At 57.0% G+C, this 17,186-nt stretch overlaps 1 protein-coding gene across 3 annotated transcripts; it reads right to left on the reverse strand.

Moving 5' to 3' along the window:
- Positions 1-845: 845 nt before the first annotated feature.
- TINAGL1 (tubulointerstitial nephritis antigen like 1) lies at positions 846-10,826 on the reverse strand. Of its 3 annotated transcripts, XM_022575050.3 has the most exons (12): positions 10,726-10,817; positions 9,888-10,199; positions 8,891-8,954; positions 5,117-5,209; positions 4,785-4,899; positions 3,373-3,496; positions 3,134-3,284; positions 2,816-3,005; positions 2,656-2,701; positions 2,259-2,382; positions 1,458-1,503; positions 1,118-1,350 (listed from the first exon to the last, which is right to left on the reverse strand). In XM_022575050.3, exons 2-12 carry the CDS (start codon positions 10,189-10,191, stop codon positions 1,210-1,212), a joined length of 1,398 nt encoding a protein of 465 aa, XP_022430758.1. In that variant the 5' UTR covers positions 10,192-10,199; positions 10,726-10,817; the 3' UTR covers positions 1,118-1,209. The 3 variants fall into 3 exon arrangements, with proteins under 3 accessions (XP_089753357.1, XP_089753358.1, XP_022430758.1); XM_089897231.1 differs by having other exon boundaries at positions 846-1,503; XM_089897232.1 differs by lacking the exon at positions 9,888-10,199 and having other exon boundaries at positions 846-1,503; positions 10,726-10,826.
- Positions 10,827-17,186: the final 6,360 nt, after the last annotated feature.

Genomic DNA, 17,186 nt, shown 5'->3' on the forward strand with positions numbered 1-17,186 from the left:
ATGCAGATGAGCTCAGGGAGGGGGTGTCTAAGCCATGCTAAGTTGGGTTGCGGTGGTTTGGGGACTCGTGGGTCCCTTGCACGGCACCTGGCACATCAGTTACTCTCCACCAGTACTGTCTGATTGAAGAAACCCTGGAGTTGGCTTTGAAACAGCAGTGGGACAGGGGAGGGGGTGGAACGGAAGGGCATCTGGACTGAGAGTGGCATGTGCAAATGCCCAGTGGTCTGCGTGTGTACTGGACACTAGTGAGCAGTGAGGACTCTGGAGTCGCCTGGGCACTGGGTGAAGAAGCTGGTGAGGAGGCTGGTGGGGTGGGTCCTGATGGCCTTGAATGCCAGGCCGAGGCCTGGACTTAATTCTCCAGGCACTGGGAGCACGGGGAGGTGGGGGAGGGAGAGGGCTCAGAGAGGCAGGCCCAGCCTGGCCTAGGGGTAGGGGAAGCAGGGGGCTCCCCTTTGCCTGGGTGGCTTGGAGAGGCTGATCTGCAGAGACAGAGGCTCCAGCTTCTGTGGGGCTGTGCCCCCCTTGCCTGCTGGGCACTGGCACCAGTTCTGCTGATTGGTGGGTTGGATTCCCCCGCCTCAGGCAGCGCTGACTCAGCGTCTGAGAAGTGGTTCCCACGGGCCCACGACTCTCTAGGGGCCAGAAGCCATGCCATCCATGCCCCACCTCCAAGTGGGTCAGTGTCCAGGGCCACTGACAATTAGGGCTGAATGGAGGCTAAGATTTCTGGTCCACCCCACCCCCCACCCCCGCCAACCAGCATGGCTTTAGGCAGTCCTTTCTGCTGTCTAACCATATGCCACCCAAACTCTGGCCTGGCTCTCCACATCCAGAAGTTCCAAGATACATAGTTATCAATACTTTGTTTTTATTTTAAAACAGTGAAAAGAAAAATAAATATCTTTGAGAAATAAGAGTACAAGGGTGGGGTGGAGTGGTGGGGCCGGAGAAGGGGGTGTCCTAGCTTTGGTGGTCTTGCTCCTTCCCGGCCAGGCCCTGCCCGGCCCCCGCTGGGAGGTCTGGGGGCTCCGCCAGCCTCGCCTGTCCGAGGCTCCCACGCCGGGCGCTGCGTCAGCGTCAGCGGAACCCTCGCGCGCGAGGATTAGGCCCCTGGGGCCCGGATCTCCGTCGGGCGGGCGGGCGGGCGGGCGGGGGGGGGCTGCTTTCCCACAGAGGGCTCTTCCCGGCGTGGTGCCCGCGGCCTCAGTGGTGACCCATGTCCTCCATACCCACGCGGCCCCAGACGCCCAGCACGAAGCTCTCGATGTCGCACTCGTTGGCGCCGCGCACGATGCGGAAGTGGCCCCTCTCTCCCCAGGCTGGGCCCCATGAGTTGGCCGCCGTCTGGGAATGAGAAGGAGCCGTGAGGAGGGGAACTGGAGTCGGGGAAGAGGACAGGAGGTCCGGGGGAAGGTGACAGCGGCCGCAGGGCACGCGGCGCAGGGACTCACCCAGTACTTGAGCGTCCTTCCGTCGGGCAGCGTCTCCTCCCCCCACCTGCGGGGCAGAGCCGGAGGGGGAAGGGCGCTGATTCACCTGCTTTCAGGAGCTCCCGCCCCGCGGCCTTCCCTGCCCGGGCCCCTGTTGCCATTGGTGACTTGGGTGCACCCTCAGGACTTGGGCAGCTCTCTGTCCCTCTCTGCACCTCCCTCAGTCTCCACATCTCTAATTCTGTGCACCTGTGCCTGGTGTGGGGACGGTCCCAAAGGGACAACTGGAGGGGGAAGCAGAAAAGGAGGGAAACTGGGCCTCCACCCTCCAGGGATCCACATCCCAGCGACCAGTTCTCTGGGACCTCATACATCTGCCTGCCCTCCCTCCTCACCTGGTGGGGGATGGGGGGCAGGGGGCGGTGTGTGTGTGCAAAGTACATTTCATTGGTTGGACTATTGAAATCAGTGACTCTAGCATTGCCTCTTATATCAGCTGGGGAAACTGAGGGCTGGGGGAGTGAGTCAGGCAGAGCTGGGACAGGTGCTGAGCTGGGGAGAGGTTGAGCAACTCTTGAATCCTTGTCTGTATTTCATTTGGAGTTAGTTTTCCCAGTGTGTAAGGAAGGAAGAGTTCTAGAACACCTTAAAAGGCCCCTAACTCTTGGTGTGACCCAGGGCAAGTACCTCCTCTTTTTGAGTCTCGGTTTCCTCCCCTATGAAATGGAGCTTTGCAGAGAGGTGGTAAGGACTCAAGGCAGACTCAGAGGCCCCAGTGCAAGCCCTGCTGCCCCCAACCCCCCTGCCCACCAAGGCCCTCACCCTGTGATCTTGACCGAATGGGTCCCATGATGGCGGTATTGCTCCGGCCTCCCAAGGCTCACTGGGGTATGGCTGTAGATGCCGCTCTGGTACAGGAAGAAGTCCTCATGCACCTCCATGAGGGCTGTGGGCAGAGGTCAAAATGGGGCTGGCTCAGCCCATCAGCACAGGCACTGATACCCAAGCCTGGAGATGCATGCCCAGGCCCCGGGGCCTCTGGTACCAAGACTCTAAGTGCCCCCTCCAGGTGCTGCTCCTGGGGAAGGGACATGGTTTTTCCCACTCCTGGCCCCAATGGACTTGCTGCTCAATGCTGTACGGACCACCTGTGCCTCTGTGCCCAGTGTCAAGCAGGCACAAGCTTCTGGAATCAGGGGGCAGGATGAGGGGCATTTACCTTGGACAGGGCCATTCTCCATCAGCTCCTTCATGATCTCCTTCTCCTGGAGGGTGAGGGGGTGGGGAGGAGAGTATCCATCAGGCGCGAGCGAGGCTTCAGCCTTTGGCCAACCTTCCAGCTCTCCTGCCTTTGCCCCCTCACCCAAGTGCAGACTTACGTTGGAGCCGAGGCGGTAGGCAGGAGTGACCTGGTAGATGTCATTGGCATGGACATAGCTACTGGGGCAGCGGGCGGTGGCCTGCCGTTTGCCCCGACCCATGGCCCGACTGTGCATCATGCAGCGGGGTGCGGAGCCAGCCTCGTCCCACCCATGGCCCGAGAACGGGTAGCAGTGGTCAGACACAACCCTGCAGGGGCAGCGGGAGGGAGCGGGGACAGAGTGGGCATGGGGCAGCCTGGCCCAGGCCCTTCCTGCAGGCTTTCCCTTCCTAAGACCCCCGCCTCATGCCCTCTTCCCTACCCCCTTGCTGCTCACCCTCGATGGCGCAGGAACCACCAGGCACCGTCAAGTCGCCCACCGCGGCAGCCCTGCTGGTTGTGCGTGTCACAAGACAGCAGGTTCTGGGGTGACAGGACAGGTGTCATGTGCCCCAGAGAATGGATTGAGACTCGATCAGATGCCACAGCTGGTGGGAGGGGAGGTAGAGGGGCTGTCAGGGGGCTCAGGCCTTTGCCCTCCTTTCCCACCTGGCCAGCCCCTGCCCTTGAACATACCTGCCGTGGAGAAGGCCCAGGAGCCTGCACAGTTGCCCTGGTCAAGAGGGTTGTGGATCAAGTTGGGCCACTTCTCAGAGGCCTCGAAGGCTCTGGGCAGCACCTCCCCTGGGCCCAGCACTGTCTGCAAGGAAAAGGTCACTCTGTCTGCCTCCTGCCTCTGCCCCAGACTGCCCCTCAGGGGCCCTAGGCATTGGAGGTCTCCCGAGAGTCCAGGGCCTCGGTGCTTTGTGACCGCCTGGAGGGGTGGGATAGGGAGGGTGGGAGGGAGACGCAAGGGGGAAGAGATATGGGGATATATGTATATGCATAGCTGATTCACTTTGTTATACAGCAGAAACTAACACACCGCTGTAAAGCAATTATACTCCAATAAAGCTGTTAAAAAAAAAAGTCCAGGGCCTTCTGCAGTTTGATCTTGAGCCCTCTGTTGCTGAGAGAGTCCAGCAACCTCCACGGTGACCCAGAGGAAGACCCAGACACCATTTAGTGCCTCTCTAGTGTCAGGTGGGGGGTGACTAGTCCTGTTTTACAGGTGAGGCAATTGAAGCCAGGAATAGGGAAGTGGTCGGGCCACTTTCCATCCTCAACCCCTGCCTCTTTCCTCCTCTGTACCTTCTGATCTGCTACATCCTTCTTTCCACCAGGACCTTGGGCTTCAGGCCCCAAAGGGCAGGGGAGGGAAGAAGCAGTAAGGTCCCGTGACTGGGCAGGCTGCCAAGGCAAACAGCAGGAGGCAGAAAATAGCCGGAGGCCCAGGGGAGTAAGGGCAGGGGCAGGGTCTGGTCACCTCAGCCTTGAGCTGAGCTCCCTCTGCAGGGAGGGCCGCTCTGGCCAGTCACTGCCTCCTCCCTGCCGGCCACTGATGGAAGGAGCCTCCGGCATGTGTCCCGCTCAAGCTCTCTTCCTCGCCCTTTGACTGTTCTGGGTCTGGTTCTCATTTCTCCCTCTGGAGGGTCCCACTGGTGGGAAGGGTGAAACCCCCTCCTCCCTGGGGGTTCTGCTGAGATGGTGCTTGTTTCCGAGAATTGCTGCTCTCTGGCCAAAGCTGGAGGAGTGTCTGTCCCTCCCTTCCCAAAATACCAAGGTGACCTCCTGGCCCTTAGGGCCCTAACCCAGCCATACTGGGACCAATGACATTTTTCCCAAGCCGGAGGGGCCAGAGAAGCTAGGGAGGGTCAGATGCTGGGACCACAAAACTCAGAATCTGAGCATCAGTTCCTGCAGTGCAGCACATCTTGTTATAGGCAGAAACCCAAGGCCCAGAGAAGGGGAGTCCCTTGTCCAGGGATACACAGCCTATTGGTGGGGGACAGGCCTAGGCCCTTGGAGAAGCAGGGCACAGGGTGCCAGGGTCCCTGGGGTGGTAGGCCAAGAGGAGATGGCAGGATTGTGGGCAGGGATGGACTTACATGAATCTCATTCATATTGGTGACGGAGGAAGACGGGCGGATGGTGCCCAGGCGGTAGCGAATGCCCTCATCCAGGGTCATGCCCCAGAAGGCACTGTGGTTCCCAGCCCGCCACCTGAAAGAGAGGGGATGGAGGTCACAGACCGGCCAAGGCTGGGGGTCCTGGAGGTATGCGCACGTGGGCGGGAGAGATGCCTACCAGCTAAATGTACACATGAATAAGATCTGAGTGTGGGTGTGCCTGGCAGGACACGCATCTCGGGCAGAACATACATGTGTATGTGTGTGCACGTGCATGTGTGCCCACTCGGGGCATTTTTAGGGCCTCTCACCCATAGTTGCCTTGGTTGACGGCCTTGATCATGTTCTCGTCCACCAGGCATGGCTCCTGGTCACACTCCCACCGCGCTTTCTCCTGGCAGGTGCTGGAAGGTCAGGGGAAAGGAAGGGGTGAGGCGGTGCTGGGCATCCTTGGAAGGGAGGAGGCCTCAGAGGTCAACATGGGCCTGAAATTCTGCACCAGCACCTATGAGAGGACCGCCAGATGATCCCATCCAGCCTGGTGGCTTTAAATGTCAATCTCAAATTTATGATTCTCACGTTTGTATCTGCTTCTCAGATCTCTCCCTAAACTCCAGATTCAAGGATCTTACTGCTACACCGCATCACCTCCTGGGTGTCTAACAGGTCACACTCACCACATCCCAAACCGAATTCCTGTTCTCCCCTACCCCCAGGCCTGCGCCTGCCACAGTCCTCGAAAATGGCACTCCATCCTCTCCTGGAGTGCAGGCCAAAAGCCTGGGAGGCACCCTGGACCCTCTCTCACTTGCTAACCCGATTCATTGGCAAATCGTCTTGACTCTACCTTAAAAACACATCCAGAATCCAAACCATGTCTCATTCTTTTCCGCAGCCGCCATGGTCCAATCGCCTTTCACTTGGATTCTGCTGTAGCCTCCTCACTGTTCTCCTCGAGTCTGCCCAGTGCCCCCTCCCCCGCTTCGGTATATTTTTAACACAGCTGCCCAAGCGATCCTGTTAAACCCAAATCATATCATGCCATTCCCCTGCCCAAAACCTGCCACTGGCTTCACATCAAGTATAAGAGCCAAAGTCCTTCCAGCGCCAACAAGGCCCTGCACGATCTGTCCTCGTGTCCCCTCTCTGACCCCCTCGTCCCCGTCCTGGTTCCTGAGGTCCCAGCCAGGCTGGTCCTGACTGTTGACACCAGCCGTGCTCCTGCCCCCGGGCCTTTGCACGGTTCTTCCTCCAACATCCTCATGGCCCCTCTCACTTCTTCTAAGTCCTTATTCAAATGTCACCTTCTCAGGGCGGCCTGCCCTGGCCACCCTAACTCAGCATCCTCCACCCTTCCTACCCTGCCTCCCTGTTTTCTTCTCTCCGCAGCCTGTCATGACTATCTGACATATTATATCTTTAGTTATTTATATTGTCTATACCTGTTTCTTCACAGAATCTAAGGTCCTTGAGGGCAGGTATTGTTTGATACCTTCAGTGCCTAAAAACAAAACCTAGCACATAGTAGCCACCCAATAGATATTTGTGGAATGAATGAATGAATGAATGGGGCAGTACAGTGAAGTGATTAAGAGCATGGATTCTGAATTGAATCCAGGGTTCAGAGTCTAGCTGACTAGTCATGTGACCTTAGGTAAGTTATTTTAAACTCTCCCTCAATGTTGTCTGTAAGATGAGGATAATAATAGTACCACCTTCCAGGGATTAAAAGGCAAGCTTGCAAAGTACTCAGCCCAGGGCCTGGACCATGTGATGTGCTCAAGAATTGTTATCTTCCATGATTGTTCTCATTACAGGAACCCCAACTCCCCACCCCCTTGAGTTTCAGACTCCTATCCAGCTGGCCTCCTGACAGCTCCTCTGGGTGTGTGAAAGGCATCTCAGAATGGCCAAACTATCTTCCCCCAAACCTGTTCCTCCCTTAACATCCTCAACTCAGAAAACGGCACCTTATCTACCCAACTGTTCAAGCCAGAACTCCATGTGGTCCGTGGTGTCTCCCCTACCGCCTGCCCCTCACTCATACCCACCTACCACCAGCCTGCCCTATGAGCCGGTCATGAAAGACTCCGAATCCACCTGCCTCTCACCCCTCCACCACCACCACCCTACTCTGGCCCCTTATCCCCTCTCACCTGGACCCCCCGCAGTGGCTTCCTAACCAGGCTCCCTGCTTCATTGTGATTCCCTCCGCCCAATACACACACCCCTCTCTTAAAGCCAGAGAGATCTTTGAACAACACAAATCAGATTGTGTGCTCCCCAAGGGGCTGTGCACGACACTTAGAGCAAAATGCAAAATCCTTGGCACAGCTTATGAGACCCACGGGATGCAGCCTGCCCCTCCTCGGGGCCTCTCTCCCCATTTCACAGCTCCAGCTGCAATGAGCTCGGTCCCACCTCCTGGCCGTTCCACAAGCCATTTCCCCCCATGTTCCCTCCTTCTGGGCCTGGGCCACTCATGCTCTCATCTGCCTGGTATCTGCATAAATATCCCTTCCGGAGTAGCCTTCCCTCGCCCCCACCCCACTCTAAACTAGGGTGCCCCAATAACCTCTTTTCCCCCCATCACACCTGTAAGGTTGTAATGACAGGTTTATTATTTGTGTCACCATTCGACTAGAGGCTCCAGTGCAGGGACAAGGACTGTCTGCCGCATTCTGGCTGCATCTCCTTGGCCCAGCACAGCACCTGGCACATAGTAGGTCTCTAACAGGTGTCGACTGAACAGTTGAATTCTATGAATTCTATAGTGCTTTTACAAGCTCATAACTCTGCTATGACAAGATGCTAAACTGCATCCTTTCAAGCCCGCCCAAGGCTCCCGCCTCCCTTGTTGCCTTTTAAGGAGCCTCAAGGGGATGAGGACCCAGTATGGCTGGGATCTCCAGCCCCAGGAGCTGCGGGGGCACTTTCAGGGAGGCTTTCGTCCTTCCCTTCCCCCTCTGACTCTCGAAAGCATCCTCGAGGGCTCACAGAGCCTGGGAGGCCCACAGACACTGTCCCACACCCTCCCTCAGGTGTCAAGTGCAGGGAACACAGCCAGAACTGGCCTGGGAGGGCAGTGGCTTGGTCAGTCCTTTCCTGCCACCTCCCTCTTTGCCCCCCAGGGCTGTCCAAGCAGGTCTAGGCAGGACTGGTGGCAGCAGGTCCCAGCATTCCAGAGGGGGCCTGGGTGGCCAGGCCCTAGGGAAGGGACCGAGAGAGCGTGTTAACCCCTCCATGTCCAGAGGCATCCTATCAGTAACAGCAGAATCATGCAAGCATGCTCCATCTTTTGAAACACACACACAGGTCACACACACTCAAAGCATGCACACACACACATGCTCTGTCACCCAGACACACGCTAAAATGCACGAGTCCCCACTCTCACCGTGACCCAGGCACCCCTCATGCCAGTGAGGCAATGGAAACAGCTTATGCGTAATGCATTCCAAAAAGTTTCCTCCTCCCTGGGGCCCTCTCGGTCCCAGGGCATGGGGTGGAGTGGGTGCAGGGCCTCCTCCTCTAAGTCTTAGGGTCCCCATTATTTCCATTAAGGGATTCAAGGCTTCGCACCTCCCATCTCAGGCCTCAGATTAGGGTAAGGGGGCACCCCAACCCCTTCATCCTCCTACTGGGAATGGTGGGGAGGGTTGGGGGAGGAGGAGGGGCCACATTCCAGGGAAGGCCCTGCTACAGTCTGGCTGGCTGCCAGCTCAGCCATCCCTGACCCTCATCCGGTCCAGGGCAACGGATGCTGCAGTCAGAGGTTTCCTTCCTGGCGCCCCCTTCTTGGACTCTCCCGTGACAGGGAGAAAGGTTGGGAGGGGCGGTAGCCTAGCCCCAGGCAGGAGGGGCTGCACCTGGAGCTGGGCATCCATGGTTGACTGCTCCTGGGGACTGCTGTTGGAATACTGGTACAGAAGTTGACATGGTCCGTGTAAAAATTCCCATGTTACAGATGCGGAAACTGAGGCTCAGAAAAGGGAAAGGCCTTGCCCCCAGCAAGTGAGTGACAGGGATAGGGTTTGAATCAAGTCTGTTCCACAAAGCCCACAAGGCAAGCCCCCAACACTCACCAACGGTTACAGTTGTCCCAGTAGGTTCCCAGGACTGGATAGATGCGACCCCTGTGCATACATCCTGGTGGGAGGAAAGTCAGACAGAGACGTGGAGCCAAGACCAGAGACGACGGGTTGAGATGGCCAGGTCCTCAGAGGTCAGGTGTCCCGAACCCTCCCAAACACACACACTCACACACACCCGCCCTCACTGAAACTAAAGCCAAGCTATAACTTAAGACATCTCCTACAGGGTCACACACCAACTGCTACTTGGGAAGTTCTTCAGTGACTCCGACCTGGATCCCTCTTGCTTCTCTTGGATGCCCTCCACAACATTCCTTAGATCCTATGCCATTTAAATGAGTAGGGGTTTGGAGATGGGGAGTGGGAGGGGTATGGGGAAGCCAAAGCCCAGAGAAGGTAAGTGACTCCCCTAAGATGACACAGCACTTTGGGGTGACAACCCAGGTATGCAGTCTCACACCCGCAGCGCCATGGAATTGTGGGAAAGAATTCAAGTGACTCTCCTCTTGCATAAGGGCGAGTGGATGGTGGTGAGAGCTGAGAGCAGGAACAGACTTAACCCACCTCCCAGGTGTGAGCAGCCATCTCAGGGGTAGAGAATCCTGAGCAAAGGCAGAGGAATTGTTAAGATGACGCTGACCAACCCCAGTGTGCTTTATCAGTCTGAGGGTGAGTCAGCAGGTGTGGCCAGCACCTTCTAAGTCCAGAATATGGAGACAGGCAGGACTGGGAGAAAGGGCAGGAGGCTGCCCTTCTCCTGGGCCAACTTAAAATCCCACAGACCGAGGCTCTTCTTTTTCCATCTTACTGGAGAGATTCAAGTTAGACCAGAGTGGGGACTTCCCGGAAGTGCAGAGAGACGGGCAGGGTCTCTTTCCCAGATTCTACAAAGCCTCCCCCTGGAAATGTCAATGTGTCAGCCTTGCTCCTGAGCCTTGCTGAGTTTGGGCTTGACAAAGCGACCCACCCCTGGCCGTCTGGTGCCCACCTTGGATGGGGGGAAAGGGGGGTGGCACGCCGAGGCAGAAGTCCCAGAAGTCAGGGCAGCAGTCGGAGACGGTGCGGTTGCAGAAGAGGTCACAGTAACAGGTAGCACCCAGGTAGGGCAGGGCGCAGTCATCGGCGCGGCCGCGGCAGCACAGGTCCTGCTCCTGGCAGTACCGGCCACCCGCATCCCGGATGCCCCGCAGGTGGAGAGCCGGTGCTAGCTCCCGGCGCCCACGACCCCGCTGGGCACCCAGGGCCAACTCGCCAGCCAGCAGCAGCAGCAGCCCCAGTGGACATCGCCACATGGTGCCTCCTGGGCCCAGGGAGGGCAGAATTCAGGGGTCAGAAGTGGTGGGCAACAGAGATTCCCTGGCACCCCAGGGACTGATCTCCCAGCTTCCTGGGGCTGTGAGTCCAAGGGGTTCCAGCAGGGACCCTGATTCCTGTGTCCCCAGGCAGGACAGGGGCGAGAAGCCACAGTTTATGTGCCCTGGCTTACTGGGGGAAGGGGCTTAGGCAAGAAATGGAGCCTCTCCCTGACCTGCCGGGGGACCTTCAAGGACAGGAGGTGGGGATGGTGGCATTCTTGGTGCTCCCCACTCAACACCCATGCTTCGCACCCGCGGTCTCCTCCTGTTCTGGATCCCTGTGCTTCCCTCAGCCTCCGTCCTTGATGGGGGTCCCTGACTTTGTGCCCTCACGTGTCCCTCTCTCTGTGCCCCTCTGCCCCCCTCCACTCTCCCTCTCTGCCACCTGGCTTGGTCCCTCCACCTGGCCCCTCATGCTCTCTGTTCCTTCTGTCTACACCGTCTCCCCTCTGAGCAGGGGAGCGTCCCTACCTGGTGAGGGGTGTGGGCTGAGCCCGGCTGCCCTACTCGCCTCCGCCTTCCCGCTCCTGCCACCGCCGGACACTCAAAGTCAAGTGAGGAACGCGGGGCGGGATCGCTTTTTGTACCGCCCCGCCCTGCGCGCCGCCCCGGCCCCGGCGGCGGGAGGGAGGGGCCCCGGCTCTTTTGCACCTGGAATAGGCCCGCCGTAACTCCGAAATTGGGACTAGTGAGAGGGACCGTGAGCACGTGACTGACCTTGTTGGGTCTGCGGTGGAAGCCGTTCCCTTAGGGGCGGAACTCCAACCGAAGCAGAAACAACTGTGGTGTGACACTGGTAAGAACTGCCCAGTGGGCTTCGCCGTGGGGCTGAGGGGCTCGCGCGGACAAGGGAAGATAGGGGGCAGCAGAGCTCCGAGTTTGGGACCTAAGTTTGGGAAATGATGGGGAGAGTGTGGGCGGCAAAAATCTCTAAGCGCCCCGTGACCCCTCAGTAATAAAGACAAGCCATGCACACCGCTCTTCACAGTGCCCCCCCCGCCCCCCCTCCCCGGGCTTGGAGCCGCCCCAAGCCGCCTCCGTTCCCAGGAATGACTGGAATCTGGAGGAGGATGATTTAGGACCCTTGGGCTGCTCATCCTCCCGAGGGGGCGGGGTGGGTGTGGGGTGGGAGCTGCCTCCCTGCCCTGAGACCCCTCTTTGCGTCCGCCCTCCCCACTCAGTTCCGGCACCTCGCCAAACACTGCTGCCTCTATCAACCCCTCCAGGGGGCATCGTGCTCGGCACCTGTCCCCCATCCAGGGTCCAAAGGAAGAGCCCTGCCAGCTGGCGCCCCCTGCAGAGCCCCCCCTTCCTGCCCTGGTTATAAACCCTGCCTTTGCCCAGGCTGGCCTGGGCCCCAAACAATGGAGCTTCTGTCCCGCCAGGCCTGCCCATCACCTTTTACCTCCCCATCGCGCAGTCCCCTCTCTTTCAACAGTTTGGGCCCGGGCCAGAGGATTCTAACAGCGGGAGGATGAAAGAGACTCCACCTGGACTGATCCCCCCATCCCTGGCCTGAGCCTCACAGCTGCCTCTAGGTGAGGGAAGCTTCAAGTACCGGGGATTCCCTTTGCCCTCTCTCTGACCTCCCTGCACCCCTCCCCCAGCCTTTGGGCATCCTCAGCTGGCCAGCCCCAGGGGGAGGGGAGGGGCCAGGACAATGGGCATCTGTGACTGGGTTGACTGGGTTACCCCCTGCCAGGGGGTACTGGGCAGGGAGTCAACGAGGGAATCCTGCCCTGGGTGCATGTGCGGAGGATGGAGGAGTAATGTCCTGGAGCCCCAGTGTTGGCGGGAACACTCACAGGAGCTGGCCATCTGCTCCCTGCGGGGACCCTGGAGGACAGAACCTAGATGAGACACTTGAGGCTCAGAAGGACAGAGCTGCCCCAGGGCACACAGCCAGGATGCAGGCTCCCTACCTACCACCACTCCACTCCTTTCCCCCATCACCCTTAGTCACCCACTGCAGGTCTCAACACCCTCCTGGTCGAGAAGGCCCTTTCCATGTCTAACCTCCATTCATCTTGCTGCAAGGTGGGCCCCTCGTATTGGGAAGGAGATGGAGGCTGCCTTCAGAAGAGTTCATGCCCAGAGAACCCACTTTCATGAGTCAGTTTCAGTGTGGTTCTGCGGCTTGGGGCTTGGCCCAGGGGCATCTGGCCTGTTCTTTGCCCCAAACCACCCCCTGTAGGCCACCCATGTTGTCAGTGTTGTATGTGTATCTGAGTCTGTGAGGTGATTCTGCTTGAGTGTGTCTGAGTCTGCTTGTCTCTCTGTTACCTGTCTTACGTGCCTGCACATCTGTCTGGATGTTGCCTCTGTGTGGTCATGGGTTTGTCTGTCTTGCCCATCAGTGTACTGTTTGCCTGTATTTGTGTGCTCGTCGGCTTGTGTGTCGCTGTGTATAGCTGTGTGACTGTCCCTGTCTGTGTCTGCCTAGCTACTCGGTGTCTGTCTTGCTAGGAGTCTGTGTGTCTGTGTAGGTGTCTGTTCGTGTCTGTTCACGGGTTTTAGCTATCTGCCTGTCCTTGCCTGCCTGTCTGTCCATGCAAAGGAGACAGGAACACAGAGCAGGGAAAGAGAGCAGAGCCAAAAGCATGGCTCCGAGGTCCCTCGTCATTACTGAGCTTGGCACTGAGCCCGCCCCAGTGGAATCTTGTGACTCACTGGGTTGCTTGGCCAAAGAGGAAAGGAAAAGGGCAGGGCTCTGGGGGAGGGGCTGGAAACCCACTTTCCTTTTCCATGGCCCCTCTCCTTCCTGGTGACTCTCTCTCTGTCTTTATTCTTGTCCAAGGGCCTAGGGCAGAGCAACAGGTGAGGAGATAGCAGCAGGCCTTACCCTCTGAGCCCTTTGGCTTCCTTGGGAGGCAGGTGGCCTGGGGCTCCGAAGTGACTCTGACCTCCCTCACTTGTGACCCTGGGCAGACACTGTCTCTCTCTGGGCCTTGGTTTCCCATCTTTACTCAGGTGCTCCCTAGAGGCCCTTTGATGCTCTTTTCTTTCTACAAAAGGGAGGCGAAGCTAAAAAGAGGCAGTGACATGCCTAAGGTTGTACAGCAGAACAGAGACCTGGGCCTCCTCTCCTCTCCCCGGGAGCCCGGTGCTACCCCTCCCCCACCTCCCCCTTCCCCAGCTGCTCTGGGTGCTCAGGATGGACCACTCTCCTCTGGAGGCTGAGCAGGGCCTCCTGGGAAGACAAAGACCCATTGTACTGTGCTCAACCCAGGTCTGTGGCCGACTACCCACCACCTGAGGCATGGGGGCTCAGATGTTTGGGTCCCAGTCGGCACCACAGCTAGGGCTGGGGGTCCCTTGTGGGCCCCTGTGGTCAGCTGGACACATCCAGAGCTTGGAGCAGTGATACCTGGAGCTGAGTCTGAGATCCAGGCCAGGCCTAATGTTGTCCGTGTTGGGCCCTGTCGTGACATGTCGGGCTTCCTGGGGCCTGTTGGACTGTTGTTATCAAAGCACTGCCCGCAGGGCTGTGTGGCAAAATGTGGCGCTGCCGTAGCATGCTGGAGCTTGTGGGAGATGAGATTCGGGGCCATGTGGAAGTCTGTTGTACTGAGCCGTGGAATGCTTTCCTGTTTGATTTTTCTTATTTATTCCACAAGTATTTATTGAGCATTTACTATGTGCCAGGCTCTGTGCTAGATGCTGAGTGTTATGAAGCCGTGCACATGGCGTGGGAACCTGGAGTGATGTGATGGTCAAGGGGGTCTCAGAGAGGAGATGGCATTTGAGCTGAGGCTGAAGGATGAGAAGGAGGCAGCCCTTCCTAGAGGGTGTTCCAGGAAGCCGGGCCAGCATGAGCAAGAGGCCGGGCACAAGTCGGTCTGTTTGAGACACAGAAGGAAGCCCAGAGTGGCCACTCTACAGTGAACGAGGAGGGCAGAGGAGCAACTTGAGGCTGGGAGGTAGGCTGCGTGGCCCATCACGCAGGACCCTCAGGCTGTAGTTAGGAGCTTGAATTGTCTTCTGAGCACTAAAGAGATGTCAACGTGGCAGTGAAATAATCTGATTCACACGTGCAAAAACCCACTCTGCCTACTCTGTAGAGAACAGATGACTATAGTGTAAGAGTGGAATCAGGGGGCCCAGGTAGAAGGCGATGGTGTGACCCAGGCTAGAGATGCTGAGGCCTGAACGAGGCTGGGGGCCATGGAGATCATGAGAAGCAGGCTTGTTGGGGACCTATTGTGGACTTGCTGGAGGGTCAGGGGTGATGGGTGAGAGAGGGGAGGAATTGAGGAGGACTTCCGGGTTTCTACCTGGTGGGTTGAGGATGGTCCCAAATTCTCTGCTGTTCCCCTTCCTGGAGTCTGGGCAGGCTTGGGGACCAGCTGGATGCACAGAGACTGTGTGACCTAGGCTGGTTTCGGGCTCAGACTGGAAAAGCGGGAGGACAGAGCCTGGGAACACTCCTATATCAGGAGCTGGGCAGAGAGGAGGAGAGGGTACAGTAGACTGAGCAGGATTGGCCAGGGAGGAAGGGGGAGCCCAGGTGAGAGAGCTGTCAGGAAGCCAGGGGAAGAGAGTGCTTCAAGACCTAGGAGGGGAGCTGCCTGTGTGGAATGCTGCAGAAAGGTCGAGTAAGCTGAGGACAGAGATGTGTCCACTAGATGTGGCAGCAAGGACCTCGGGGCAGCCTTGACGGAGCAGTCTTAGTGGAAGAATGAGGATGGAAGCCGAATGGCAGGGGTGGGACTGCAAATGGGAGCCAATGAACCAGAGAGAACAACCACTGGCAACTTTTTAGAACGTTTTAATGCAAAGGGAAGCTGAGAAATGGGGCTTTGGCTGGAAGGAAATAAGGAGGGTGAAGGGAGAGTTTTGTCCAAATATGGATACGATAACATACGATAACATATTATAACATACGATACTATAACATCGTATCTCTATGCTGATGGCAAGGAGCTGGGGAGGAACTGATGATACAGAGAGAGGGATTTCCCAGGATCGAAATCCTTGCTAAAGTAAGAGGGAGGGGACCCGGAGCACAGGAGGAGGGGGCTGGCATTTGACAGGAGCAGGGACAATCATCTGAGAGGCAGAAGAGGAGGTGGATTTGTAGAATCAGCCGTGCAAAGCTGAGGGAACCTCCTCTGATGGTTTCTCTTTTGCCAATGGAGTGGAAGCAAGTTGCAGCCAAAGTGAGGCAGGAAAAGAGGAGGGGACGGAGGATCAAGGATTAGATGTGAAATAGTTATCACAATCAAGCCCACTAAAGAAACAGAGTAGGATTTCCGGCCGTGCGGAGTGACCCTTTGAAGTTGCTGACCATGAATTTGGAATGACCCTGGCCGGCCAGTCTGTTTGCTCGTGTGTTTTCTGCCATACACGGCAAGTGCCAAACGCGGGCCTTTTCCCAGGTAATCCTATGAAATCAATTGGCAGATGGGAAAGTCAAGACTCAGAAAGACTTTCTGGCTTGCCCAAGGTCACACAGCTGGTAGGGGCAGAGCAGGACCTTGAGCCCATCCCTGAAGCCTCTGCAGATGCCAAAGCTATCCAAGGGCTAAGTTGGCTCTCACAGCCGTGGCGTTTGTGGTCGTCAGCTACGGGTGCAAGTGGGGAAATACAGAAAAGAGAGACAGAGCTTTCCCTTCTCTGTTATACTTCTGTTTATTGGTGCCGGGGCCAGTTGAGTACAAAGCGGCCCGAGTGCTGCTTCCTTGCAAGGTTTATTTGGTGAGTAACGACACCATTTCTTCATCTCTATCTTTATCTAAATGACTAGCTTCTTTCAACCCTGGGCCAGGAGTGTGGAGATTTTTGGGGGGGGGTTAACAGCTCCCCCTCATCTCTTAATTATCTGCCCTCCTTCTATTCAGCATTTCTTTCACTAAAGAGAGCTCCCCAGGGAACAGTAAGCTTGGTGTCGTCATCAACAAACATCGTAGAAAGCGGGTTCTGTCTGCCGGTGCCTATGTACAGAAACATCTCCACACCTTGCTTGGTGTTTCCAGGAATTCCTGATTTTCCCGGCCAGGAATATTAATAAATGGGTCTTGAAAAGTACAAGGGGCTCTTCCGTGGCTGCAAGCACATTGAACACTTTGGCCTTTTAATCCCTAAGCAGAAAGTAATAAAGCCCTAAAGGTTGGGTAAAAACCCAATCTGATAGAAAGAGTCACTTTTAAGAGCTAGGTTCTCAGGAGGAAATGCTGTGATGTGACCCTAGCAGTTGTAATAGGTTGAATGGAGCCCCCCCAAAAGATATGTCCAAGTCCTAATTCCTAAAACCTGTGGCTGTAACCTTATTTGGAAACAGTCTTTGCAGATAGAGATCTTGAGATGAGATCATCCTGAATATCTGGGGGGGGGGCGGTTGGAGGTGTGCTAAATCCACTGACAAATGTCCTTATAAGAGACACACAGAGGAAGAGGAGGAAGCCATGTGACCGTGGATGCAGAGATTGGAGTGATGCGGCCGCAAGCCAAGGAACACGTGGAGCCACCAAAAGCTGGAGGAGGCAAGAAGCAGATCCTCCCCTTGAGCCTCCAGAGAGAGAATGGCCCTGCTGACACCTTGATTTTGAACTTCTGGCCTCCAGACCGTGAGAAAATACATTTCCTTTTTTTTTTTGCAGTACGCGGGCCTCTCACTGTTGTGGCCTCTCCCGTTGTGGAGCACAGGCTCCGGACGCGCAGGCTCAGCGGCCATGGCTTACGGGCCCAGCCGCTCCGCGGCACGTGGGATCTTCCCGGACCAGGGCACGAACCCGTGTCCCCTGCATCGGCAGGCGGACTCTCAACCACTGCGCCACCAGGGAAGCCCCACGTTTCCATTTTAAGCAGTCAAATCTGTGGCCGTTTGTTCCAGCAGCCCCAAGAAACTAATATAGTGGTCTTCCCTTTCTAGGCTCTGTGAGGCCTGAGATCTGTGGGTCAATCAGAACGGGCCAAATTCAAGTCTGTTTGCA

The sequence above is a fragment of the Delphinapterus leucas genome, chromosome 1 (genome assembly GCF_059928025.1).
Source record: "Delphinapterus leucas isolate spDelLeu-1000000601 "Yukka" chromosome 1, BTC_Dleu_Yukka2, whole genome shotgun sequence".
Taxonomy (NCBI): domain Eukaryota; kingdom Metazoa; phylum Chordata; class Mammalia; order Artiodactyla; family Monodontidae; genus Delphinapterus; species Delphinapterus leucas.

Coding starts and splice junctions, on each gene's coding strand:
- TINAGL1 (XM_089897231.1), bottom strand. CDS start 10,191: ATGTGGCGATGTCCACTGGGGCTGCTGCTGCTGCTGGCTGGCGAGTTG. Junction 5,210..8,890: donor TGGGACAACTGTAACCGTTG/GTGAGTGTTGGG, acceptor CTGACCTTCCAG/CACCTGCCAGGAGAAAGCGC. Junction 3,497..4,784: donor CCAATATGAATGAGATTCAT/GTAAGTCCATCC, acceptor TTTTCCTTGCAG/ACAGTGCTGGGCCCAGGGGA.